General features: G+C 46.2%; 2 protein-coding genes across 7 annotated transcripts in view; both read left to right on the top strand.

Annotated features, from left to right (window-relative positions):
- Nucleotides 1–255: 255 nt before the first annotated feature.
- kcng1 (potassium voltage-gated channel, subfamily G, member 1) lies at nucleotides 256–12,966 on the top strand. 3 transcript variants are annotated; one of them, XM_069141851.1, is made up of 5 exons: nucleotides 256–484; nucleotides 639–676; nucleotides 1,442–1,585; nucleotides 7,779–8,621; nucleotides 10,712–12,966. In XM_069141851.1, the coding sequence occupies exons 4-5, from the start codon at nucleotides 7,833–7,835 to the stop codon at nucleotides 11,519–11,521; spliced, it is 1,599 nt and encodes a 532-aa protein (XP_068997952.1). In that variant the 5' UTR covers nucleotides 256–484; nucleotides 639–676; nucleotides 1,442–1,585; nucleotides 7,779–7,832; the 3' UTR covers nucleotides 11,522–12,966. The 3 variants fall into 3 exon arrangements, with proteins under 3 accessions (XP_068997952.1, XP_068997951.1, XP_068997954.1); XM_069141850.1 differs by having other exon boundaries at nucleotides 7,737–8,621; XM_069141853.1 differs by lacking the exon at nucleotides 639–676 and having other exon boundaries at nucleotides 7,737–8,621.
- Nucleotides 12,967–15,235: 2,269 nt separating this feature from the next.
- The window catches only part of src (v-src avian sarcoma (Schmidt-Ruppin A-2) viral oncogene homolog), a 28,785-nt gene continuing 16,362 nt past the window's right edge, over nucleotides 15,236–27,658 (top strand). For 2 of the 4 annotated variants that reach the window (XM_069141847.1, XM_069141846.1), the window contains exon 1: nucleotides 15,236–15,722. The gene's annotated coding sequence lies outside the window, so the exon portion shown is untranslated. The remainder of the gene's footprint in view (nucleotides 15,723–27,658) is intronic. The other 2 variants (XM_069141849.1, XM_069141848.1) reach the window with 1 other exon arrangement.

The raw sequence follows: 27,658 nt of genomic DNA, 5'->3' as shown, positions 1-27,658 counted from the left end.
TCCCCCACCCCCTCCTCCTCACCTGAGGAACACCACCGGACAAATCTACAAAACGGCTGAAAAGTCGGTGATTATTCGCATTTAAAAATGCACTGCTCTCTAGATGGTTGGTTGGTTGGTTGGTTGCCATGGATTTCTTCCTCCAGAGCCTTTTGGTTCTAATGGCACATCCCACTTCTGATGTCAGCGCTCGAGGAAGCAGGGTGGTGGTGGAGGTGGTGGTGGTGGGGTGGAAGGAGTCGAGAGAGAGAGAGAGAGAGAGCGAGAGACGAGGGAGGGGAGGCAGCCTGTTGCTCATGAACATGAAACAGCCTCCTCCTGCTCACACGGCGTCCGTGCACAGGTGGAGCAGAGTTTAAACGAAGCATCGGAGCCGAGCTTGAAAAAAAAAAAAAGCCTCTTTTTTTTTTTTTTTCTTCCCGTCGTCGTCGCCTTCAGGCTTCTTCTGCAAAACTAACAGCTTGCTGAGATTCAGGAGAGAGCGGTGAGCATCTTCTTCTTTTTAAAATATTAGGATTTTCTAACTTTGAGGTTGTTGTTTTTTGCTGTGAAAGACAGACTTGTTGTTATTATTGTTGTTGTTGTTGTTGTTGTTGTTGTAAGTCCCACTTTATGAGTGTGTTTTCCACAACTTGCAGCTGACCTTCCTGAGGTTGATGAGAAGTATTGTGTTCACGTGAGTTTTTTTTTTTTTTTGTATCGTATGATGTTGCACAAAAACAATCAGATATATCTTTAAAAAAAAAAAAAAAAAAAAAAAAAAAAAAAGCACAGCTGTAATCAGAGCTGAGTTGATTAAATGTTTCCTGTTTTAATTGAAAGAGAGAAATACTTAATTTTTTTGATTGGGGGGGGGGGAGGGTGTCCCGACACGTCTTTCACAGCTGACAGGGATTTGCACGCCGTATAGACTCTGCACGCGCGCCACGGTAACGAGGCTGCAGCTGCGTTACGGCGTGTTTTTATGACCTGTAAACATTTTTTTTAGTGACATCTCGGTGCAGAGAGGCGTCGCCTCCGCCGTGCGGACGAGTACGTACATAATAAAGCTCGCAACCACTTTTCAAAATCCAGTTTTCAAAAGAGAGGAAACTTTTCACAATCCGAGAGCCACTTCGAGCTCCTCACGGCAGAGAAATCCGCAAAAGATCATTTTCCCAAACGCAGCAACATGGTCTCACTTTGAAGAGGATGTTCGATTACAGCCCATAATGGGATTATGAGTCCACAATGCAAAAGCCTCTCTTTCAGTCTTCGGTGTCATATGATCTGAAATACATCATATCTCTCTCTCTCTCTCTCTCTCTCCTCCAGGTAATTGGGACAATAATGAGATGAACTAATGACTTTTTTTTTTTCGGTTCTAATAGTGGCTGTCTGATTCCCCCCCCCCCCCCCCCCCCCCCCAAAAGAGGGAGTAATTATAATCTGCTGTTCCCAGGTGTCTTTATGTGTGAGATATCCTCCGGTGCAAATCGAAGAGTCGCCTCCCGAGAGAGAGAGAGAGAGAGAGGGCCCCCGGTGGGAGGCTCGATGAACGGGATCCTCGGCGACGGCTCCAGCTCGACGATGATCTGTGAAAAGAGTGAGTAGAATAAAACCTCTTCTCTCTGTCTGCGCCGACTTACCGAGCGGTGAGTTTAGTGCATGTTTTAATACGATTATAGCTTTTAGCACTGTGCAAACGTTGTAAAAGCAAATACGCCAAAATTTTAGCCGTCATTTGCGCCCACATGCGCAAGCGCCTTAACCTGCGATACCACCGAGCGCCACTAGAGGGTCGGCTCCTAAAAGCCTTCGGCTCCGTAGACGCCCATTCAACTTCATCTCATCAAATTCAAAGTCAATTAAATTTCACCACGAGTTATCTCGGTTTTTCTAGATAAAGTCGCTCCTTCTTATTCGTTTTCTGGCAGTTCATCTGAAAATAATCCCGTCATTAATTATAAAACAAGCTTTAAAGAGTAGTGTTTTTTTTTTGGGGGGGGGGGGGGCGTGTCTGTTTGATTGACAGGCCTGCGTTGCAGTCAGGTTACAGCTATCGGTGGGCTGGACGTAGTATCAGATCAGTCAGATCCACCGCTCGCTCCCCCCCCCCCCCCCCCCCGCCAGCTTTACCAAATATGGTCACTTCCTGCTCCAAACCGCTCCGAACTAGCAAGATGGCGCCGGCCAAACATCCGAACTGGATTCTTCGTAACGGCCGTTCGCAAACCAGCGGGTGGTTGCAGCTTGGACGAGCTGGGGGAGGAGCTAAGCGGTGGCTCTGACTCGATCTGATTGGAAACCTGACCTACGTCCCGCCCACCGATAGCTGTAACCTGACCGCTCCACAGGCCTGTCAATCAAACACCAAAAAAACACAAGCTTTTTGAGGCTTATTTCCTCGCCCAAATATGGTCACCACCGGCTCCGAACTAGCGAAGGCACGAGGGCTTGGAAACACTTCGCTTGAGAAAGAAAAGCGATTAGGTGGTCGGATTGATTGCGTCACAACACGGGTGGGGGGTGGGTGGTGGTGGGGGGGGGAGGACTTAAGGTTACGCAATCTTTATACAATGGAGTTAGACGAGCACTCGGTTGAGAGTGTTCAATCATCCACTCGGGCGAGAAAAAAAACAAAAAACATACAGTCCTTACGCTGGATGGGTGCGATCGGTGGGGAGGGGGGTTAAAAAAAAAGTTGAGGTGCTTGTGAGAAGGTTTTGTGACTAAATATTGACTGTCACAGTTTTTTTTCCGGGGGACGAGCGGTGCGTCGCATCGAGATGCTTTAGCTCCCGTTGCGGTTCACGTTTCCAGCTGAAATCGAACGCTTATAAACAGGATACAAAAAATTATTAAAAAAAAAATAAAAGCAGCCATTAGTGTTATAGAAATGCCTCAGAAAATGATGTTACTGCCCCTCTGCAGCTACTCACTGCTTCTTCCAGGGCTTTCAGTATGCTTTTAATACCGCCCACTTCACACACACACACAGAGTGCTTTTTTGTTGTCGTTGTTGTTGTTTACAACTATTCCTGCTGGGATTACTGTAATGAAAACAAAAAAGGTATTTTTGGGTAGAAACTGCTGCTGGCACGATGCCTGACTGGTTCAGTGTTTAACCAGATTTTACAGAGAAAGAAAGAGACACTCATGGTCCATTTCTGGAAACACCAGCCTCCTAAGAGTCCATTAGACCGCCAGTAGAGAGCTGTTAGTAGGGGGAGAGGGAGGGAGGAGGGGGGGCGGGGGGGGGGGGGGGGGCACTGCCATTGTAGTGGTGTAAATGGTTATTAAGGTGGTCATGATGGGATGTTTTTAAGGTGACATCTGCCACTGTGGAGCATTTTCTTTATTTCATGGTACCTGCAGGGCTTCGACCAACAAGACTGCACTAAAACAATATTCACAGAAACTTCATTCGCGCCTTAAATTCGAGCGCAAACGAACGCCGTGCAAATTGAGAGACCCGATGAGAAGCACGTCTCTCGGGCTTTCGTTGTTTTGCTCCGCATGTCGAACTTACTGTTGTGTGGCGACAAAGGCGTTGATTGCTGATTGTGAGCGGACCGCCCGGCCGGCGCTGCGCTCTCGGGCCGACGGGGAAAAGCTGCGGTCGAGCCAGAAACCTAAAAATAAACTTTTTTTTTTTTTTTTTTTTTTTTTTAAAGGAGTTTCACACAGCATTGCGTAGCATTTTCGTAGTTTTACCGACACATGGTGGAAACCTTCGAGCAAAAATACCATTCAAAAATCTCTGAATTATTTCAATATTAATCGAATTTTCTCCGTCTGATCATTGATTATTGATCAGTGCTTCACTCTATTGGACGCGCTTAATCCTGGTGGATTTATATGCTCGCTTTACCTGCAGAGTTTGACTGCACCTCATCTTCATTTATTTATTTTAAGGAAGTTTCATGCACAATTTTCCGATGGCTGTAGTCGTCTTTGAGTGTTTTAGCCGTTACCTTAGCGACGTCTAATCTCTTAGCAACAGTTTTCTGGAGAACAGGAGAAAACGTGTTCTTATGTGGTTTAATGGTGGCTGGCAAACAGCTTTTAGGTGCATTACTGCCACCTGCTGACGGGGCGTGACCAGGCGGCGATTAAAAAACAGCCGCTAGTTGCATATACTTCTAGATTTTTTTTCTATGGAAACAACTATTTAAATATCCGAAAAGTCAAGTCCCGTCCCTCGTAGTTATGAGTTCTTCTTTACTTTCTTTTGGTTCTTTCGTGGCTTTTAGGTGATTTACCGCCACCTTCTGGTGGTAGGTACGCGTTACAACCAAACGCTAAAATAAGATGATGGTCGCATAAATTATATTTTTTTTAAAGACTATTAAAAAAATCCCGACCCATCGCTGCTCTGAAGAGCTGCCACCGGAAAGACAACCGACCGTTGGACGTCTCCGAGGTTGATATCGTGATCGGAAATACTGATAAATATCTGACATTCGCTAAATTAGCATGTGTTTTTCACAGAATGAGTCAAATTGAATTGCAAATCCTCGATTCAGAGACAGATTGTTAAAAATCTGTCTCCCACAGCAGATCTGCCGCCATAAATGGTCATCGCTAATAAAAAAAGTATTCACGTCTCTTCGTAGGACACACAGCTGCTCTGCACATTTTAAATAGTCGATTTTTCTTTACCCAAAAAGACAAAAACAAATCTCAACTTCTCAGAGCTTAAAAAAAAAATATTTTAAATTATGCTCTCGTTATCCTCGTCACGCTCGTTAAAAATCCTCCCGGGCCGAGATCGTCCAGAGACTCCCGAGGATGCGGGAAGCATGCGTGAAAAAAACCCCGCATGCACACAATGCAGCAAGGCAACAGAAGACTCGCAACCCGCTGACTCACCGAGGCAATCTGGAGAACATGCCCTGTGGCTGAGCTGTGATAACGCTGGCACACAGAGAGGCCAGACCTCAGCCGATCTGCTGGGGAGAACAGCCCTCGTGTGTCTTTGCGGCGTTTCATCTCTCCAACGGATAGACTTCTGAAAAAGAAGAAAAAAAAAGTAAAAAAATAAATAAATGAATGCTCCTGTGACGGCGGAAAGGCAAGAAAAAAAAAAGCACAATCGGTTTTTAAAAAAGGCAAAGTGAGAAATCAAACGGCCTCAAGGGGTTAAATGTGATTTAATCTAGTAGGAGAGAGGCGTAGGCTTGTGCACATCCACACCGGCGATGCGTTGTAGGCGTATCGATAACCTCGACCGCATGCAGGGAGAATGTGAGAAGCAGCAAAAAAAAAACAACAAAAAAAGCAGGGATTTTACACTGTTTGGAGACATGATTTTCATTCTCGTGTTTTGTTAGACAAAATACAGGAAGTGAATGAATCTGCGTCTCGAGGCGTTATTTTTTTTACTTCAAAAACGGCTCGATTCCTGAAGCGACCTCGAGGTCATCCGCATGTGAAATAAGAAAATGACGGCCGAAATGAAACGCTATCGGGAAATTGAGGCGACCGGAGAGCTCGCAGTGGGTCTGCTCTCATTTCATGGGTGGAAGTCGGTGCCGACTGTAATCAGCGGCTCACGCAGCCTGACAGTGCAGGTGCCTAATTACCGAGCAGTTGACACATCGAGATCCCCCGCTTTAGAAACACAAAGGCCTCCTTTCCTGACCCGGAATTGGCTGCGTGGCAAATCCAGGCACTGACACTTTAATTTCTGACTGAGGCCCTCGTAAATTACTGTAATTTATTAAATTAGTTTGGACACGAGGTCTTCACTGCACTGGTGATATACAGTAAACATTTTTCTCCTTCCTTCTCTTTCCTGTTATTAGATCTTGTTGCTCCCCTTTTATATATGTATGTGTCTAATTTTAATTAAAACAACAAAAAAAATGTCAATCATAGTCTGTAAATAAAAGTGGACGGAGCTTCCGGGTTTGAAAAATGGTTCCGATGCAGAAGCGACTTTAACTGCAATACCACCGAGTGCCACTAGGGGTCGACTCCAAAAAAGCCTCCGGCTCCATCGACTCCCATTCAACTTCTCTCATCAAATTCTAATTCAATAAAATGTCTCCAGCAGTTATCTCGGTGTTGTCAGCTAAAGTCGCTCCTTATTAGTTTCCTGGCGGTCCATCTGAAAATAATCCGTCATTAATTAGAAAATAAGCTTCAAAAAGACGTGTTTTTGGGGGCGTGTCTGTTTGATCGACAGGTCCGTGGTGCAGTCAGGTTACGGCTATCGGTGGGCGGGACGTAGTATCGGCGTGTTTCTAATCAGATCGAGTCAGATCCACCGCTCGCCCCCCAGTTGGTGTTATCTTCTCTGTCAGCGTCTCTTTGTCGGATTCGTCCAAAGAATAAAAGGAGGAGGAGGTCGAGGTTTTTAGGGGGAAAAATGCACCCCGAGTGAGATGAGAAGATTAATACCTCTGTCAGGTCCACGCGCTAATTTGAGCAGAAGAGCGGGGAGTTGATTAGCGCGGCTCAACATCAAGACTGGAAACGGGAAGCCGGGCTCACTTTTAAAGCTAGAAAAAAAACAAAAACCGCTGAATCAGCCCCCCTGAGAAAATCAGTAATTTACATGTCCTGCTGTTTTAGTTTATTCAATCGAAAAAATTTTGATGACAGATTGAGCAACAGTATGTTGGAGCTGGTGCAGTTATTCTCTGGAGCCTTTATGCTAAGCTAAGCTAATCAGCGCCCTAGCTGTAGGGCTCGTGTTGATTGGATCAGCGTGCAGGGAAGCTCTGCATGTGATTGGTTGTTACATTGTGGGGGGGGGGGGGTGGGTTCGAGGTAGAATTAGGTTTACGGGGGTTAAGGACCAGTTACATTCACAGTGAAACAACCAATCACAGCAGAGTACACACACAGTTCAGAGCATGCTTCCTGCCTCCATAATTATCAATCTATTTAACAAACTTTAAAAAAACAAATTAATTGCCTCATTTCCCAGCATGCACTACAGTATCAGGCTATTTACAACATGTATGTTGTTGTTGTTAATCAACCTTTCTGAAGCGGTTAACACGGTTAAATCGATGAAAATTGATTTTAAATGAATAAAAATGAAACTCATAATTATAATTTTCATTCAAAGCTAACGTCCATTTATATCTGTCTGATATTTTCATCTCATCTCCGATCGGGACCTTGCGTCCATTTTGTGGTTTGTATTCGGTACCTTCATCTTCTTCATCTTCTTCATCTTCTTCATCCGCTACCTTCATTGGAGCGTCTTTTTTCCATTTCCAACCGGCAGGTGTATTTTTTTCCCCACAGTATAATAATAATGATAATAATAATTGATGATAAACATTGACGTTTTTCTTTTTTAATGTGGTTGTTTTATTTATCCCTTTTTTTAAACTGCCTGTTATATGTTTGCATATATTCTTTTTAACTGTAATATGTATTGGGACCATGGTGCATCTGCTCTCTAAATCAAATTAATTGATTGATAATACATAATAATAATATTAATCATCGTCATCATCATTCTACTGAGGCGGAGATTGTTTACATACGGGGCGATGACCTCGCATAATGACAAGCAGCCATGAGAATTAAAATGCAAACAGTCTAAGTGCCTCCTGCTGCAATAATGCTGCATTGTGGTATTAGTCATGAAGAAGAGCGTGATGTTTTAGTGGCGAAGCAGAGGAGCACGATGTTAACGAAACCGTGTCAGTGTGGTTTCAATTTAAACTAAACAAAACACCACTGATTTTACTTTTGTCGACACATTTTGTAAACAAATTTTTTTTTTATAGAAAATCTCCTCCTGGAGTGACTTCCTCTTCCTCGCCGTGCAGGTGACAGCGTGCCGATGGGAGGCTGAGCCCAGGGATGTGAGTGCAGCGGTAAAGATGACCCTGCTGGCGGGCGATGGCTCCGACTACGACTACAGCGCCCTGAGCTGCGCCTCCGACAACTCCCTCAACCCTCCTCCCCAGCAAGAGGAGGAGGCCAGCAAGGGCGCCTTCTACAAGAGGGCGCAGCTCGCCCCGGAGATCGGCGCCGTCCGGGACGCCGCGCCGCTGTCCGCCGCCCGGAAGCTCCACGCCATCATCAACGTCGGCGGCCTGCGCTACCAGCTGCCGTGGACCACCTTGGAGGACTTCCCGCTGTCCCGTCTGGGCCAGCTGCACCTCTGCAGCAGCTTCGACGAGATCATGAGCGTCTGCGACGACTACGACGTCGCGCACAACGAGTTCTTCTTCGACCGCAGCCCCGGCGCCTTCCGCACCATCCTGACCTTCCTGCGGGCCGGTAAGCTGCGCTCCCTCCGGGAGATGTGCGCCCTCTCCTTCCGGGAGGAGCTGCTCTACTGGGGTGTCCCCGAGGAGAGCCTGGAGTGGTGCTGCCGCCGGCGCCTGCTGCAGCGCATGGACGAGTTGGAGGCGATGGAGAGGGCCGAGGAGGAGGAGCTCCTGGAGGGCCTGCTGGATTCGGACAGCGGCCGCGGGCGGGAGCAGCCGGCGGCCGAGTCGTCCAGGCTGGGCCGGTGCATGGGCAGCCTCAGGGACATGGTGGAGAGGCCTCACTCGGGCCTGCCGGGCAAGATCTTCGCTTGTTTGTCCGTGCTGTTCGTCACCATCACCGCCGTCAACCTGTCCATCAGCACCATGCCCGCCATGAGGGAGGAGGAGGAGGCGGTGAGTAGACGGAGGACGTTCGACATGTCGCATTTTAAAAATGGTAACGTGCACAAAATATATGATCGAGATGCCAGAGCATGAAGGAGACATTAATAAAGTTATCTACCAATCCATCTAACTAACTCGACACCAGGGGGTCTCCAACCTCTTTCCCTTCCGAGAGCTACTTTGACAAAACGTATTCACATAGCTGAGCTATATACATTTTTTTAATTAATTAATTAATCAATTTGAAAAGTCGCAGCATTCAGTCGAACCGGAGCGTAACTCTGATCTCCTCTTTGTGTTTACGAGCACCCGTTTCTTTTCCAGCTCAGTGTTGAGAGTCTCTGCTGCGTTTTTCTGTCCTCTGATCTCTGTGTGTCTCACTGTGGGCGGAGCCTCAACCTCTGCAGCACTGACAGGGATGGAGGGAGCGAGAGGGAGATCGTCCTCTGTGGTTAATCAGCAGCGTTCTTTGGGACAGGTTAAAAAATAATTCGGTAAAAAATAAATTTGAAATTTATTTTCCAGAATATACTTCACAAGTACACAAATAGCCTGCTGGGACTTGTGTTTTTATTGTTTCCTCCAGTCACAGCGCATAAAAAAAAGACCTCACTGTATTGACAAAAAACAAATGGACCCAATATGGTGGAGCGATTGTATTTAAACAGGTTAAATTCGCACGCTAATTTTAAAAGCAGCTATGAAAAGAAAAAAGGCTAATAATTTGCACGTCTCGTCTTGTCATGTAATTTAAAAACTTCCTCGCACTGACTGCTGAGAGAGCCACGGTTAGTTTTTACCAGATTAGAAGACGTCTCGGTTTGCTTTTTTTCATGAAATGCTCCCCCATTGTTATGTCTTGACTTCAATCACAACCATAATTAGCACCTTGGTCCTTTTTTGTTGTAGTCAAATCAAAGGAAAATGAAAATATTCGAGCCAGACACGTAATCATCCAGTAAAAGTGTAAACAGGTTCTGGCTGAATTCATTAATTTGTCTTTCGAGGATTTCGCCAGAAAAAAAAAGAAGCCCTTTTTCCGGGGTGGAGGTGGAGACTGCCGGCGCTTTCTTTTTTCCCTTTTAGAAGAAATGCTTTAAATTTGCTATTGCAACTTTTGTTCAGGGGAAATCAAGTAGAGATATTGAATGCGTGGTAGGTGGGTGGAATGCAAAAACCAACCTCTCTGGGTCTTTTTTTTTTTTCCTGCGTGTGTTTGAAAGTGGCTGCTAACCACATTTCATGCAGCTTACACAAGTTTTCACATCAAGTAGGAGCCTACTTTAACTTTGTACTGCTGGAAAAAAAAAAAAAAAAAAAAAAAACACGAAATCATGTGGAAACAATCAGAGTCGTGGAAAAGTAGAAGAAAAAAAAGAAAGAAAGAGGAGAAATATATATATTTAACCTGCCAGCGTTGCTTTGCATTCACACTCTGCTGTTCTCGGTGTGTCTGAATTAATCCGTTTAATTAAAAGTGTCAATAATCTCCCCGCAAAGCCTCTTAATTAATTGCTGCTCGAAGCCCCTGTGAGTGTATCCTGTCTCTGTCGGGTGGTTTAACTGGAGGTTTTTTTCTTTTTTTTAGGTTTCAGCGATGAGTCCACTCCGAACGTTTCCTCCTCTGTGGGAGTGTTTCGTAATGATATTATTCCCTCATATGGGCTGCGTTCAAAACGGCTTGTGGTATCAAACGCTTTGAACCGCGGCTCCTCCACGCACTGAATCAGCATCATTACTGTGTCGAAAAGAGAAAAAAAACACACACCACCTCCAAAAAAAAAAGCTTATGAACAACAGCGTGGTTCTTTTTATAGGACGTGATAAGACTTTATGTTGTTTTTTTTTATGATTCTCGAAGCTGACATACCTTTTAATGAAGTAGATTTGTTTTGGCATGAGCTTGATATTTCACAAACAAATATGTTTCCTTTTTCTTCTTGCTGGTTGTAGACATATTTTTGCAGTATGAAGTCTTCACCCTGACAGCCTCCTGCAGATTTCCCATCGCAGTGGCTCCCTCTAGTGGTTTCAGCGCGGCTCACACACACTGACGTTCACTTCCTTGTTTCCTCCTCCTCCTCCTCCTCCTCCCGCAGGGCACGTGTTCCCAGATGTGCTACAACATCTTCATCGTGGAGACGGTGTGCGTCGCCTGGTTCTCCCTGGAGTTCACGCTGCGCTTCATTCAGGACCGCAGCAAGCTGACGTTCCTGCGGCAGCCGCTCAACCTCATCGACGTGGTGGCCATCCTGCCGTACTACATCACGCTGATGGTGGACAGCACCTCCAAAGGCGAGAAGCGCCCGGGCTCCGGCAGCAGCTACCTGGACAAAGTGGGCCTGGTGCTGCGGGTCCTGCGGGCGCTGCGCATCCTCTACGTGATGCGGCTGGCTCGCCACTCGCTCGGCCTGCAGACGCTCGGCCTGACGGCGCGGCGCTGCACGCGGGAGTTCGGGCTGCTCCTCCTCTTCCTCTGCGTGGCCATCGCGCTCTACTCCCCTCTGCTGTACTTGATCGAGAACGAGATGGCCGCCACGCAGGAGTTCACCAGCATCCCGGCGACCTACTGGTGGGCCGTCATCACCATGACGACAGTGGGCTACGGGGACATGGTGCCGAGGAGCATCCCGGGTCAGGTGGTGGCCCTGAGCAGCATCCTGAGCGGCATCCTGCTCATGGCCTTCCCCGTCACCTCCATCTTTCACACCTTCTCGCGCTCCTACGTGGAGCTGAAGCAGGAGCAGCAGCGGCTGCTGCAGAGGAGGACGCACTTCCTGCTGCGCAGCCGCATGGCCGGCCTGGGCAGCAACCTCTCCCTGGACAGCGACATGCTCTTCCCCGTCGGGCCGCCCGACGCCAGAGACACGGACGACCGTCGGGACGTGACAGACGGAAATCGGAAATGAAGGCGACTAATGACACTGAACGTGTGAATAAGAAGTATGAGAGAACGTGGAGGGAACCGAGCTCGAAGTAGACACGCCGAGATTGCCACGCTTTGCCCTGTCTAGGCGTGAAAGTTACACGTTTTCCTGCAGTGGACGAAAATGAAATCTATTGCAGGCTTTGGAGCCATGTGATTTACAGGAAAATGAAACTTGTAGCAAAAACATGTGGTCGGCTAAATAAAAACATTGGTTGGGGTTTGGGAAAAATTAAAACATGTTTGGGAACAAAAAACAAGTCAAGAAACCGCCCCTCCTACCTCCAACTAACACCAAAGAATTTCCTTTTTTGGTCTCCAAACCTCTGTTGCGGGACCTTGATCACGTGATCCCACGTCACGTGACGTTTACATTTCGCACGCTTTCAAAACGTGTAACTTTCACGCGTAGACAGACATTCACGTGCGTGTAAAATTTCACGCTTTCCAAAAAAAAAAACTAAATAAAAACATTGGTTGGTGTTTGGAAACAAAAAAACTAATTCATTGTCACCTCCTGGATTTACACTTCATCTTCCCCGCATGGCCAAGCCACACCTCCTTCCTCCAAATACCGCCAACAAAATTTTCCTTTTTTTTTTTTTTTGCTTGGTCTCCAAACCTGTGTTGCGGGACCTCGGTCACATGATCCCGCGTCACGTGACATTTAAGTTTCAGGATTTCAAAACGTGTAACTTTCACGCCCTGACAGCCCCAAAGGCGTGGCTATCACTTTATTTTATTTTTTTTGGCTGTAGTGGACCGGCGTGTCTATTTCACGCTTCGGCGTGACACTGGGCTGCACAGATTCGACGGGTCGGCCAGAAAAGTGTCAAGAAGGAGAGATTTTTTTTATTTTTTATTTATTCCCAGAAAAAGCAGCTAGCTGTGTAGCAGTGTTACGATTCAGGATACGCAGAAAGGAGGAGGAGATGAGAAACAAGCAAAATAAAAATATAATTATGCCTGAATTGAACACACTAATGTCAAAGTTACAGAATATACGACCCAGTTTACAGAAAAAAAAAAATACATATGAGCATAACAAAGTATTACAACAGTAATATCTTACAAAACGAGCTAACTGAATATTTTAACGGATTTGTGGACGTGTTGTGCGTCACTATAACGGAAGCTGCTCGCTTTTAAGTCCCAAAAGCTGAAAAGGAGTTTCTTTCTAAGCTACAACGTGTGACCTCTCTCAGTCCACTGATTAGTTTCTTTGGATACCTGCGCAAACAATATAAAAAAAAAAATAATAAATTCTCCCCCGTGGCACGGCTACGTATTAATTACGACGCTTTCACCGTCCTCCTTCGACTCCTTCCATATGCAATTTTTTTGGACTACTTTTCTCCAGATAAGCCGTATCGTGCTTGTAACTCACTGCGGTTGCTGTTTATAAATGATTTCTCTCTCTAAAGCGGATTTAAACGGAGTTCTGTCTTTTTTTTTGTGCAAATTGCCGTTTTCTTGTTTCAACTTTTCACTTCACAGCAGCCGGAGGGGAAATCAAGCAGTCGAAGACCTTCGCATGGCAGACGTCCAAAACTGAGCCTCTTCTTCCTGATCTTAAACATAGACGGTAGCCTCTCTCTCTCTCTCTGTCCAACACCATTTTCATTTGATATATTCGGTGCATATTTCTTTCTAGGTATTATCTAATATTTTCATATTTTACTCAAAAAAAAAAAAAAAAAACATACCGAGATGCCATCTGCTGCTATCTGAGCATCAGGAAGACACCAAACACAATATTTCGGGGGTCCATGCAGCAGAGCTGCACTGCATTTATGACAGCAACAGTTTTGCAGCTATTTTACGTATTAATATTTTACATAACATACAGACTCAAAACCAAAAAGCCGTTGCCAACCGCTCGCCGAGCACCGTTAGGGATACTTTAGTAAAATGTAGTCCGGTACAACGGCCCCTCTGCCATTATTCCTACGTTATAAATCTTATAGTTTCAGTTTTGTCAGAAAAGTGATAATCGGTGTGGTGTGGCGGCTAAAAAGTGACCCAAAAATATGTTTTGGGTCACTTTTTGCTATAGTATGACTTTTTCTTCATAATTTTAATGACATGCTATAGTATGAGGTTTTATTTTTCAGTCATGACAGGGAGGGGAATTGAACCCTTAATCTTCTGGTTGAGAGGCAGCGGTACTAACCACTGCACCACCAATCTTCCCATACGATTGTCTGCATTGTGACACATCTTTGGCTCACTGCAACCTATAACTCCACCGTCCACAAATATTCATTCAAATGCGACCATAATTGCCGCAGACATTCTTTGGATAGTAGATATACGTGTTTTCAATGGGGTTCTGCAGTGATATTAAATATCTTCCTGTAATGTGCAGTGGATGCAAAACTTTTTCAATTTCTCCAAACGTTTCAACTTCACTAAAAGTTGAAGCACCATCAAAAGGCCGAGGTGGGATTTGAACCATTAATAGCAACCTTGGTGAAGTAGAATCTTTTACCTGTTGAGTTAACCAGTTGAGAAGACCTCATGAGGACGCGGGTTCAAGCCCCGTTCAAGGTAAAACACGCAGTGCACGGAGGGCGGGTCACAACCGTTGCGGGTTTGCCGGTTTCGGGTTTGTGTTGTACATGCAGTCATAACCAAACCAAAGGTCAATAACAATACAAAAACTCAAAATAAAAGTCAGTCACAAAAAATAAAGGATGTGTCTTCTTGGATTTCTGTCTGAACTACCACAGACTTTATCCCCCCCTTTTTTTTATATATATATTTCGGACACCACGTTATAATATGACAGTGCTGCAGTGGTTAGAGCAGTTGCCTCACAATGAGAAGTACCTGGGTTCAATCCACACTTGAGGCATGCATGTCAGTTCAGAAAAAGGTCATACTCCAAAAAGTGATAAGACATAGCATGTCATCCAAAAAGTGACTGGTGGCCCCGACCCGCTGGATCCTCGACATGTAGCGTGCGAGGGCCCACATATCACCGCTTACAGTTTTTATTGATTATCTTTTTACTTTTACTTAAGTGAAAGATCTGAGTATTCCTTCCACCACTATTTGCAACACATCGTGCTGTATAACTACAGTACTTGTATTTAAATAAAGCATATGATACCCCATTTAAACAGCAGGTGGCAGCATTGTGTCACCAGAGGAGAATGAGATCAAAACAAGGAAGACTGATCTTTGATTTCTTTACCTCACAATAATTTAAAATCTGTTTATTTTACATTTTATTTCGCACTCTAGTTCATTAATTTTTTTTTTAAATATTTTATTTAATCCTTTTTAATCAGTCTGAATTACATTGTGGCCACATCACTCCGACACTTTAATCTGAAATTTTAAACAAAGAATTGAACCCCATAAAAAAAAATTAAAAAAAATTTAAAAAAAATCCGAGGTGTGGTGCGACGCCGTCTCACGCCACATAACGCCATTAACAAAACAAAATAATAATAATAAAAAAAGTCATCCCTAACAACATGAACAACTCCGAGGCGCGTTTGAACCTGCTCGCTCAGGTGAGGCGGGGCCTTCCGTGACACGCCATTCAAACCAAATCAGAGCTCAACTGTGCGGAAAAACAATCCCACCAATCAGCGCCGGAGGATCCTTCGCGGAGGCCCCGCCCACCCTCCTCCCTGCGCTTCTGACGTCACATCCTCGGTGTTTTGGTGTTTGCTGCCGCCGCTCGCCGCCTCTCCTCTGCACACATGTAACAGAAGTCCTTTCCACTTTTCTCCTTCTGGCCTGCGTGAATTTAAATAATGTTTCCTCAGTTCCGGAGGCTTTCCCCCGGCATGACCTCCCCCCCCCCCCACCCTCGGGGCCGCCCCCCCCACACCTCTTCCCCTCCCCTCCCCTCCTCCCACCACCACCACCACCCTCCCTCCAGTTGAATGGGATCGCCTCCTCTTGTCGCTTGTTTTGGCTCCACGACTTGTCTCTCTCCTGCCGCTGCTGCTGCTGCTGCTGATTCCTCCTCTCCACAAGCCCTCCTAAAAAAAAAAAAAAAAAAAAAAAAAAAAAAAAGAAATTCTCGGATCTGTGAGCTTTGAGTCTCTCCGGTCAGTTCGTTTGATGGTTTGGATGTTAAATCCGCCTGTCTGATCCGACAGAAAGGAGCGACGACGCCAAAAAAAAAAAAAAACAACAATCTTCCGGTAGCCTGCGCTTCAGGGGTGAGTACAGCCTCCACAACTTGTTATTTTGGCGACTTTCAGTTAAGGGCAGGACGGACAAGGGGGGGGGGGGGAGCAGGGGGTGGGGGGGGTCGATAAAAAAAATGAATGAAGGGCTGGATCTCAACGATGCATTAAATTATGAGGTTAAATACCCTCCTACCTCCTGTTATTTATATATATTTTAGTCCTCTCTGTGACCTAAATTCAACCACACACTTGTGGTTTCCTCACAACCAAACCAGAGCGGTTTTTTTTTTTTTTTTTTTTTTTTAATTTGTGCTATCTTTATATTTAATGTTGGACCGGTGGCACGCAAACTGATAACGGCAAAAGCGTGAAAAAGACACGCTGATTGATCCGCTGCAGCAAAACGTGAGATGGTCAGATAGTAGTTTTTTTTGGGGGGAGGGGGGACTTTCTAAGCGTGAAACTTACACGCACGTAAGTTTTTTTTTTTTTTTTTCCGTGACCTAAATTCAACCTGTATTTTCCTCACAACCAAACCATAGCGGTTTTTGCTGTTGTTGTTTTGTTTTCTAGAATAAAATCCCAGCCTTACATGTGTTCGGCATACAGTTCTCCTCCTCTGCACTTACTTTTAGGAAACAATCCCAGTGCCGACAAGTTATTATTATTTTTTTTTAAGAGAAAATACCTCCCCGTGGCTTGGAAAGCTTTCACAACTGAAACTTGGCAGCCTCTGAGACTTTTTACAGGCTACCTGCTGTACTTGTATTTCAAGTGAGAAGATCAGAGGAAATTAATAAGAAACATTAAAAAAAAATAAATAAATAAATAAAAATACTCTTTTTCGCTCTGACTGCCACATATTTTCCTTCCCCAGGAGCCCACACACTTTTTTTGTGTGTTTTTTTTTGCGAAAGACGTGGCTGTCATATGCTCAGGATTAGTCTCTCCCACTCAACATGACTCAAAGGGTCCAAATATTGACTCTTATTGTGGCGCTAACTAATAATAGAAAAAAAAAAGATTAGCACAGACCTGAAGAAATGTTCAGTCTGAGTCTCTTTGCATATTGTTTGTGTGCTGACATTGTGACCTGTATGTATACTGTACACACACACACACACACACACACACACACACACACTTAAACCTGCCGTGCCCCTATGGATGCGTGCTGCCGCTGCATTTATCTGCTTAAATCCAAAATATTGTGTATAAACCCCTCTTGCTTGTTTTGTTTTGTTTTTTGCTGCCATGGTAATCTTTTCCGGAATATTCCTACGAAGACATCAGTCGCGTTTTAATGAAAATATGTGTGCTATTACGTTTGATTATCACGAGTGCATTAGACTAATCCTCCGCAGATTTTACCAGATTTTTTTAGTGGATTTTTTTAATTTTTTTTTAATGTGTTTTGTATTTTTCCTGCAGGAATTAGGATGTTTGGCCGCAGGCAGGAAAAACATATTATATCCCTTGGATTTACTATTATTTTTAATGTTGGACCGGTGGCATGCAGACTGATAAACGCAATATCACGGCAAAGCGTGAAATAGACACGCTGGTCCGCTGCAGCTAAACGTGATCTAGACACGCTTTTGGGATGTTTAGGCGTGAAAGTGACACGTTTTGAAAGCGTGAAACTGACACGCAAAATGTAAATGTCATGTGACGTGGGACCATGTGATCAAGGTCCCGCAACAGAGGTTTGGAGACCAAAAACATTTTTTTTGTTTTTGTTTTTGTTTTTGTTTTTTTTTTGGTGGTTTTATGACTTGTTTTTTGTTGTTTTCTAACCCCGACCACATGTATTTGCTAAAAGTTTCATTTTCCTGTAAATCGCATGGCTCCAGGCAATGTGGTAGCTTTCATTTCAAAGCGTGTAACTGTCACGCCTCGACAGCCCCGAAGCGTGGCAACGTCACGTTTTTGCTGTCGTGACACGCCGCGGTGTCAAATAGGCACTCCAGCTGAATGTGTTTTTAATCGTACATTTTCACAAAACATTCACACTTCCATCGCGGTTTCAAAGAGATCCGGAATAAAAACACTTCCACCTGCCGTAAAGCCAAGACCAGCGCTGCCAAGTTTTTCCGGTGGGACATTAGCATGCCTCCTGCGCTCCGGCGTCGCGGCCAACCGGCGAGCGAGGAGTGTTTTCTCAAAGTGGTACGAGATGGCCCATTGTACTTTTTCTTAACTGCCAGATTTCAGGCTCCGCAGGAGGAGGAGGAGGAGGAGGAGGAGGTGGGACGGGGACCTAATGCTCCTTGGAATCCCATGAATGCCTTCCAGTGAAAGCCATAGATGTTTGTGTCAGCTCCAATGAGACTGCTGGAAAGTGGCTCCTCGAAAGGCCAGAGAGAAAAAAAAAAAAAAAAATCCTCCTAATTGGCAACGTGGCTCCGGACTGGCCCCTTTTTGTTCCCCCTCATACTGGAGTGGTCTGTCCGTCCGTCGGGGTGACACACTGGTGCCTGGCATCAATGAAGCTCTTGTTTCCCCGCAGCCATCCGGCCCGAGGAAGCATCTGGGCCGGCTTCAAGACAAGTCGCTTCCACTTTCCAAAAAAAAAAAAAAAGAAATTGCCTTTGTGCACCTTTTATTCACGGAGATGCGAGGAAAAGTATTTAGGGGGTGGCCTGCAGAGGGAGGCTCCTTTCTCCAGAGTGCCCCCCCCCCCCAAATCCTCCGCTAAAGCATCTTTGATCGTGATGTGTATATTTGCCGCCGCCGCGCCGAAGCGGTTGCATTTAAAACCGACTCTTAGGTTCTAGCTGGCGGTTTGCCGAGTTCATCATTTGATCTCGCGAGCGTCCCGATTCTCCTTCAGGTCAGACGAGGATTAATTGGCAATCGAGCTCCGAGGACACATTGTGGCCGTTTTTAATGATATTACGAAGCAGAAGCAGCTTCTTGGCCGGAGGAAGAGAAAATGGCAGGACGGAGGATGAAAGTAAACGGGCGCTCTCCGCTTTGTTGAAACAGCACATTATTCCCCCTTTTGGCTTCGGAGCACTGAACAAACAAAACACTTTGCGTGATCGCCGGCGCGTCGAGCCCCCTTTTGTTTTTTTCTCAGCTCGCCAACGAGATGCACGTCGAAGCCGAGAGACGGGGAAAAAGAGGGGGAAGGATTGGATACGTGGAAAAAAGAAAAAGAAAAAGAAAAAGGGGGGCCTGAGATTTGTGACGGCTTCCCGCCGACAAAGGCCTTTGAATTTTTCATGCTGCGGAGACCGAACTTCTGTCGCTCTGGCCCAGATTCGGTGCTTGATTAGTTGCGTTCAAGGGCGCACGGCTGAGCGCGGGAACGCCAGCGCCACCTGTTCTCTGCCCGTCTCCCATCCTGTCGCGCCCTTTTATCCGTCTGTCTCTCTCTCGCTCGCTGTTTGGCTTTTACACATCAGCGGACCAGTTCTGGATCAGACGTTATTCTTTAGTCGGCGGCGACGTCACCCGAAGGGTTCGTGAACGGATGTTGTGAAGTTTCCCGAGCAGAGATTATATAAAAGCGTTCGAAGCTCCCGGGTCTGAAAAACGAGGCCAAATGCACGAGTGCCTTAAGCTGCAATACCAACGAGAGCCACTAGAGGTCGGCTCTAAAAAAAGCCTCCGTAGACTCCCGTTCGACTTCTCTTATAAAATTCGGGTTATTCTGGGTGTTGTGAGCCAAAGTCGCTCTTTCTTATTAGTTTTCTGGAGGTCCATCTGAAAATAATCCCTCATTCATTCGAAAATAAGCTTCAAAAACTCGTCCAAATATGGTCGCTTCCTGCTCCAATCCGCTCCGAACCAGCGAAGATGGCGACGGACAAAATCTGGAGACGAGGCTTCGTAACGGCCGTTCGACAAACCAAGGGGAGACGTCGCTGTTTGTCACCGCTTGTTTGAATTTGCCCATACTACGTCCCGCCCGCCGATAGTTGTAATCTGACTGCACCACAGGCCTGTCAATCAAACAGACACGCCCCCTCCCGCCCCCCAAAAAAACGTATTTTATAATAATTTTAAATGACGAGATTATTTTCAGATGCACCGCCAGAAATCTTTTTATTGACTTCGAATTGAATGAGGCCAGTTGAATGGGAGTCTACGGAGCCGAAAGGCTATTTTTTTTTTTTTTTGGTCGCCGACCTCTGGTGGCACACGGTGGTATCGCAGCTTAAGGCGCCTCTGCATCAGCCTCATTTGTCAGACCTGAAAGAGCTACGTCCGACTTCGACACACAGTCGGAGATCCCGGGGTTTTTCTCTTTCACGTCCACGTTCGTTGTCGTTGTCGTTGGCGGCGGCGGCGGCGGCGGCGGCGTCTCCAGAGAAGTCGGACGTGTTCACGCTCAAACCAGAAGCCACGGTAAAGCTGCAGCCGGTAAATGCAGCTGATTGATGAGGGTGCAGGAATCGAGGCGCGCCGACCGTTTGAATGAAGTAACTGATAGCCGGGTTGTGATACAGACAAACAGAGGAGGGTTTGTCGTGCCCACCACCCCCCCACCCTCCCCACCCACCACCCCCCACCCCCTAATTCTCCACCCGGCCACTTCCTGTGCCGCCGCTCTGGGAACGGGCCCATGGGTGACACAGGGCCACGCATCCCTCTCCTCACTCAATCCATCCCACTGTTGCCTCGGTAAGGGGAAGAAGAAGAAAAAAAAAGCCCCCTCCCCTCCCCGACCCCCTCTCTCTCCCCCCTCCCTCCCCCCCTCCTCCACTCTCACACCCTTCATTCCCATCGCTCCGCTCACATTTTCTTGTGACAGGAAAAGAGTCTCTGGCATTTAGAAAAGACGCCTCTATGTGTGGCTTTGTGTAGGCGCAGCTGTGCGAGCCTGGTCGGGATGATGATGATGATGATGGTGATGAGATGCTGGGAAGAAAGCACACGCTGCCCCCCCCCCCCCCCCCCACCACCACCACCACCACCACCACCAACTCACCCCCACCCTCTTAAAACGTGTTGACATGGGAGTTTTTTTTTTTTTTTTACTGGCGGAGACTCGACCCTCTGGCCCGGACAAATCTCATAATCTCACCCAAAACCAGATAACAGAAGCGGATTTCTGTGGAATTTCCTCAACGAAAAAAAAAGCTGCACGGAGGTTCCTGCCGTGTGACTTCTGATCCTCTCGGGTGGAAGGAGTCGCAACCGAAACGCAGAAACAAAAACAAACAAAAATCAGTACTGTGTCACTACACAAAACGACTCGATTGGAGCTGAAGCCGTTTAGTCAGATTGTCAGTTGACCTGAAATTAGTTGTCACACAGATAATCAGACACTTTTAGAGCTGAAATGCTAAACAGCAGCGAACTTTCTCATTTTTAACATCTCGGTTTGGTTTCGACACAACAAGCAACATAATTGTGGTATTTAATACATTTCATTGTGTATTTTCACTATTTTCTAATGTTTTACAGAAGAAACTATCATAATAGATCCGTTCCAGGGCTGCAACTAAAGATTATTTCTTATTATCGGTTGATCTGTTCATTATTTTTCTTCATGAATCGATTGCTACTCAAATAACTGGTAAAAAAAAAAAAAATGTCCTTCAGTTTTTTTTTTGTTTTTTTTTTTTTTCCGAAAACAACAAGCAGTGATTGAAGTCTCAGTGATTCAGATTTAGGGCTGTCGGTTCACATCCTGCTTTGGAGCTAAAAAAAATGTTTCTGCTCTCCACTCGCTCTTTAGGTCTCCAGATTTTTTTCAAATTAAAAGCAGATTTATTGTTGCAACTTTTTTGTGCTTTTATTTCACTGTAAAATGCCACCTGTCGCTGTCCGTGATCCCTGCTCACCGGCGGAGGTTGGAGGAAGTGCAGGAGCCCCCCCCCCCCCCCCCCCCCCCACTCCTCCCCCCCATGAGCTCCACCAACTGATTGCCCTTCGCCGACCCGCCGAGCCACATTTGAATATTGAAATCAGGGCCTTCGGGAAACAAAGGTTGTTTTTTCAAAAGAGATGGAAGAAATCACTTCGGTGTTTGGTTGGGGGGGGGGGGGAAGAGGGGGGGAGGCGTCGCCCTCCAATCTGTTATGGAAATGTCATGGCGGGGGAGCGGTTATGTTTTGATGATGGAGCCTGACACGGGTACATTTTAATAATTCAATGTGTCTGCGCCTCTGTCGCTTTTATTTGTCTATCTCTGAGGAAGCGAGGCCTCGACGTACACGAGATCTCCCGGTCTTGTTTTTTTTAAATGTGTTCATTTGAATTATCCACATTTATCTTCAACGAATATTGGTTTCCCTTCTCTTCCAATTAGCAAACACAAAAGAGCTCTCCTCTGATTGGACAACCCGGTCTCGCCGCAATAGACACGCCGGCCCACCACGGTGAAAACGTGAAATAGCCACGCTTTGGGCGTTTTTTGAAAGCGTGAAAGTTAAACGCAAGTAAATGTCATGTGACCGAGGTCCCGCAACAAAAAGACATGTTACCAGTTGCAGGCGGCCACGCGGGACGATGATGCTCGAATCCAGGAGGAGACGACGCGTTGGTTTTTGTTTCGTAACCCCAATCACAAGTTTAATTTTCCTGTAAATCTCATGGCTCTACGCATGGTTTCAGGAAAACGTGTAACTGTCACGCCTTTTTTTTTTTTAAAAATAGACTGGCGTGTCTATTTCACGCTTTGCCGTGATACCCGGTTGGATTGGAGTAATTTTTTGTGTGCGGATTTTGTACATTAAGGATTCCCCCCCCCCTCCCTTCCCCTCTTTGAAAAATGGTACATCCCAAGGGTTGTTATGTTATCCAAGGATTTCCCAGCATGCTTTTCTCCTCCTGCGTTGACAGTAGAGCGGTCTGGTCTGGAGCTCGTTTCGTCGGCAGCGTGTCGCAATCTTGAATCACATTCTTCTTCTTCTTACGTGAAAACGAAATCGCCCCCCCCCCCACCCCCCCCATCCACCCCATCCACCCCACTCAACCCTAACAGCTGGTGAAGAAGGGAATGACTTGCCTGTGTGTGTGTGTGTGGCTCGAGGGCAGCCCGTGCACGTGAACACCTGAACGGTGTTTCTACCTGCTTCCACCGTACATTCCTGCCGAGGGCTCGTGGGAGCGAGGAGAGCAGTTGAAACTCGCCTCGTCCTCCGGTCCGCATTCCTCAGCCGTGACTGACTGCAGCAGAGATGGAGGGGGTGGTGGAGAGGGTGTGTGTGGGGGGGGGGGGGACGCCACCTGGCTCCCCCCCCCCTTTTTTTTTTTCTCATCGTCTTAACATCTTTACATGGCTATGTATATATACACAAGCAGTACGTATATGCCCCCCCCCACCTCAAAGGGTGGATTTAGGGCCTGAGATTTTTCCAAGTTGGGGATATCAAACGCTAAAAGCCCCCCCCCCCCCCAACACAGAAACAAAACCCCGGCTTACCGAGGGCGCACGGCGAAGCCTCGGTGGAATTGAGCAGATCAAATGCTGCCCTCTTTTGAAATGTGATGAGAAAAAAGAAAAAAGGGGGTGAATTTGAAAAAGGGGGGATGTTCGCTATCACAATACTTCAGTTCACCGAAGTTCACCGTCGGCAGCATGGAGCGGTTCTGATAGTGATTTGTTCGTTTGATCGTGCATCGCTGCTATCGTTTTTTTTTTTGGTTGTTTCCCGTGTTGGATTCTTACGTTCTTGTCGCGTTTCCGCAAAACTACCAGGTTCACTCACGTTTTTGTTTTTTTTCTCCTCCTCCTGTGACGTATAGCTTGGCACAACAAAGGCAAATGAAATCCTTTATTTCCACCCGTTTCCGCCGGGAGGAAAAGGATTGTAGAAATAGAAAAAAATGTGTGGTGGGATGGGAGGTGGAGGGGGGGGGGTTAAAGCCCGTGAGGATTATCTTTTTCTTCTCCTCCCTTCCTCTCTCTCCTCTCCACTTCTTGTCTGAACACATGACCGCAGCTCATCAGCCTCAGTTCTTTATAATGACCATATTTAGACGAGCGCGGCGGTGCAGAGGGAGGAAAAAAGAAAAGAAAAGAAGGGAAGTGAGGCCGATATTTTTCCAGGAGCACCTTCGCCGGTGTGCGGTAGTAAAAAAAACCAACATGTTTTAATACACCGGTTGTACCCTGCATGTGACGGCGTCATGACGGACAGCCTCCGGGTTCCTTAGAAACTGGAAATGTTCAGCCCCTCCAGAGTTTCACAGTTGTTTTTGTGATTGTCGCAATTCAATTTTTGGGGGATTTTTGCAGCAGATTGTCTCCAAAAAAAAAAAAAAAGTCAAGAAAGGAAAATGCGATTTTTTTTTTTTTTTTTTTTTTTTTTGGTGTTTGTTTTGTTTTTGAAAGGACTAACTGATAAAGCAATATATTATTTTTTTAATTTATTGAACTTATTGAACCACGGGGCTAACAGTCAGCTGTCAAAATAAGGGCTGTTTAATTAATGCTAATTCGACACGTAGAATCACTGTATGCACAAAAAAAAAACGTTGTTGTGAAACATTAACTGTTGGTTTAATGTGCTGGAATCCGTTGCAACAGCGTAATGTCCTCTTGTGTGTCTTGTCTGAGCTCCAGACCCGTCACACCCAGTCTGGGACGGTTAGTCAGAGGATTCAGTTAACGCAGGTGCAGATCGGTAGGAACCGTTCAACCAGTTCGACGGCAGGACGGCTGCATCATCAGTTGCGAGAAGCTCAGAGGTGACGGTTTCCAAGCAGAAAAAAAACAACCGATGATGTTCTCGTGAGGGTAAAACTCGTTTTTGTGTGTCAGTAGTGGGGTTTTTTTTGTGTTTTTTTTGGTCCCGCAGTGACTTCTTCTTCTTCTTCTTCTTCTTCCTCCTCCCCGTTTTAATCACAGTGCCGTCGGTGGAACTGGGAAGTGTTTGGTTTCAAAGTGTTGTTTTGTGGGCTTTGACATAATGTCGGGGATGAAAGCGGGCGGAGATGATTTCATGACGAGTGGAGACGAAAAGGTGGAAAGAAGGAGGAGACAGCACGTTCTCTTGAAGTCCTAGTTTGGAAAATACACTCCGATATCCATCTGGTCGGTCGGCCAAGCCGCCAGTTAACAGCTAGGCAGCCGGGCTCTAAAGCTTAATTACTATTTAACATGTTGTTTAATGTGTGCAAAAAAAAAAAAATTTTTTAAAAAGCAATACTTTTGTCAAAGTCGCTGCTCAAAAGCCAAGAAATAATCTCACACGTAACCCTCCCACATACCTCAAATTTCGTTTCTTTTTCCGTTCAGATTTGGCGTTATATAAATAAAAATAAGAATTGAATCGAATAAAAAAAGAAACAAGCGGCAACCAAGCGGTGACGTCACCCGTTGGTTTGCGAACGGCCGTTATGAAGCTTCGGGTTCAGATTTTGAAGCAGGAAGCGACCATATTTGGAGGAGCTGTGGGGGTGGGGGTGGTGGATCTGACCGATCCGATTGGACATCAGGCGATAGCTGTAAACTGACTGCACCACAGGCCTGTCAATCAAACAGACACGCCCCCCCCCCCCCCAAAAAAAAACACGTCTTTTTGAAGCTTACGTTCTAATGAATGAGGGATTATTTTCAGATGGTCCTCCAGAAAACGAACAAGAAAGACTTTGAAAGAAGTTGAATGGGAGTCTATGGAGGCTTTTCGGAGGCACCCTCTAGTGGCGGTCGGTGATATTGCATTTTAAGGCACTTCGGCATCGGTAACGTTTTTCAGACCCAGAAGCTACGAACACTTTTATATCCAGTCAATGCAAACAACACACAACATGGTAATTATTGAGATGTAGAGGTGCTTGGTCGGCAAATTTTACTATGCTATGCTATGCTAAACTAAGATAAGCTAAGACGGTAGGTGCTGCTGGATGTAGCTCAATGTTATCCATCTTTTCATCAAAGCCAGAAATCACATATTTCCTAAAGATGTCCAACTATTACTTCATGAAGTCGGTCTGCTCCGCACCCTTTTGCAAAAAGCCAAACACGTCGCGTCATCTAAAATGGCCCAGATATTTTCCCTCTGAGCCTCAATCCCTAAAATAATTTGATATATGTCGTACTCAGATTAGGAACAGGGGATAACAGAAAATCCATGAACCTGCAGCGGCTGCCAGCCGTGTTTGTCGTCGGGAAGTGGGCGAAAAAAAAATTCCTCTGTAAAGCACGGGGTTTAAGACACGAGCGGCCAGCTGCTCCGGCGAGGCCCGAGACGTCATGTGATTTTTAAGGGCCGGGTTAGCGACGGGCGTCCGGCGAAGCAAGAAAAATGCGATCCGAACATACCGTAGGACGCTTTTTTTTTTTTTTTTTAAAGCCCCCCCCCCCCCCTCTAAAAAAAAAAAATAGCAGTGCGGAGAAACTCACACTTTCACACAGTGAAAAGGGGATAAAGGCTCACAGCCCTCTGATCCTATTATAGAAGCCGAAGCACTGAGGGGCTCCTGAAAGGAGAAAAAAAAAGGCCGGGATAATTAGTAAACATGATGTTGTTGTTGTTGTTGTTTTCATGGAAATCGTGCTGCGTTTGGGCTCAAAAACACAACAACGGATAGAACTTCTTCCAGGTGATCTCACTTTCTCGGTCTCTTGTGGGTTTTTTTTTTTTCTTCCTCCAAAAAAAAAAAAAAAAAAACGCTTTCATGAAGTGACCGACGTAATTTTGGGAGCCTCGGCCAATCGTGCTCTTTTATTCTTCATCAGATCGGCATGCGGGCGCTCTCGCTCCCTCTGTTCTGGCCCAGCGAGTCCGAGTGCAACGATCCTGCATCTGTGCAGTTTGTTGCTTTGTGGAATGCTTGGAATCGCCTCCATGGCAACAACGGCCCGGGCCGTGTGTGTGTGTGTGTGTGTGTGTGTGTGTGTGTGTGTGTGTGTGTGTGTGTGTGTGTGTGTGTGTGTGTGTGTGTGTGTGTGGAGCAGTAAATATTGACTCCACCAGCTCCCCATCCCTGTGTCTGTCCGTGACGCAAGCACAGGTTGGAGGAGGAGGAGGAGGAGGAGGAGGAGGAGGAAGGTACACACTTTTATCCAGGACTCAGCAGTCCTGTCGGGCGGGTGTGTGTGTGTGTGTGTGTGTGTGTGTGTGTGTGTGTGTGTGGAGGGTGGAGGGTGGAGGAGGAGAGGGGGAGTGTTGTTTACCTTCCGAAACATGGCGGAGGAGCGTTTTCTGGCTTTGAGTTTTAAAATCTGCGTGCGACATGCCGAGAGCTTTTTTACGACATGCTGTCCGCTCTCTTTTTGTAATGATCAACCTGATGGCTACAAACAAAACAAACAAAAAAAACAGGAAGTGTCATTTTATTCGGGCCTCTTTCGACCGGCTTCAAAATGCAGCTGCTCGCGCTTTTAAACCGGTCACAACAAGAGATCACCGTGTCGCACCAATAAAGTTTCATTTTAAAATACCATGGCGAGCTCTCTCCGGCATTTCCATAATCTGGAGGAGGAGGAGGGTGGTGGTGGGGGGGAGGGGCCTCTCGTGACCACGCCCCCTTTTCTCACCGAATGGAGGAAGTTGAGACTTTTATTTTCTCCAAACTTCTGCTATTTAAACGCACCGGTTTAAATATTAAACGCCGTGACGAAGAGTTGATGTGGAGTGGTGATATGACCCCCCCCCTCCACCCCTCTTCGTCATGGTGTCACTTTTAAAGTCATCTGGAGCCGCTGGTTCACAACGGATTGGATTCAGCACACTACTTTACATTGAAGTCTAAATCACGCTGTTTGTGGGCTGTTTTATTTATTGTGAAGCACCTTTTTCTAAATATTTTATACCTGTTAAAGGTGCTCATACAAATCAACTGTACGCACTTCCTTACTCGTATTAGCCTGGTGCGAGGTGGGAGAGGGGGGGGGGGGGGGGGGGTTGCAGCGCTGGTTGTGCAAACACATCCAAAAAGCCAACCATTTCCTCTACTGGTGTTTGTACAAGCGATGACATTCAGCCGGTTGTTTGTTCAGAAGTGAGGAAGCGGCGGCGGCGGCGGCCCACCTGAACACGAGGAGCGCAAACCTTTTGTAT

Source organism: Embiotoca jacksoni, unplaced genomic scaffold, assembly GCF_022577435.1.
Source record: "Embiotoca jacksoni isolate LCO1_2020_lvr unplaced genomic scaffold, fEmbJac1.0.p SCAF_91, whole genome shotgun sequence".
In the NCBI taxonomy this organism is placed as follows: domain Eukaryota; kingdom Metazoa; phylum Chordata; class Actinopteri; family Embiotocidae; genus Embiotoca; species Embiotoca jacksoni.
Note: the sequence above shows the minus strand (reverse complement) of the source record. Positions and strands in the feature narration are given on the sequence as shown.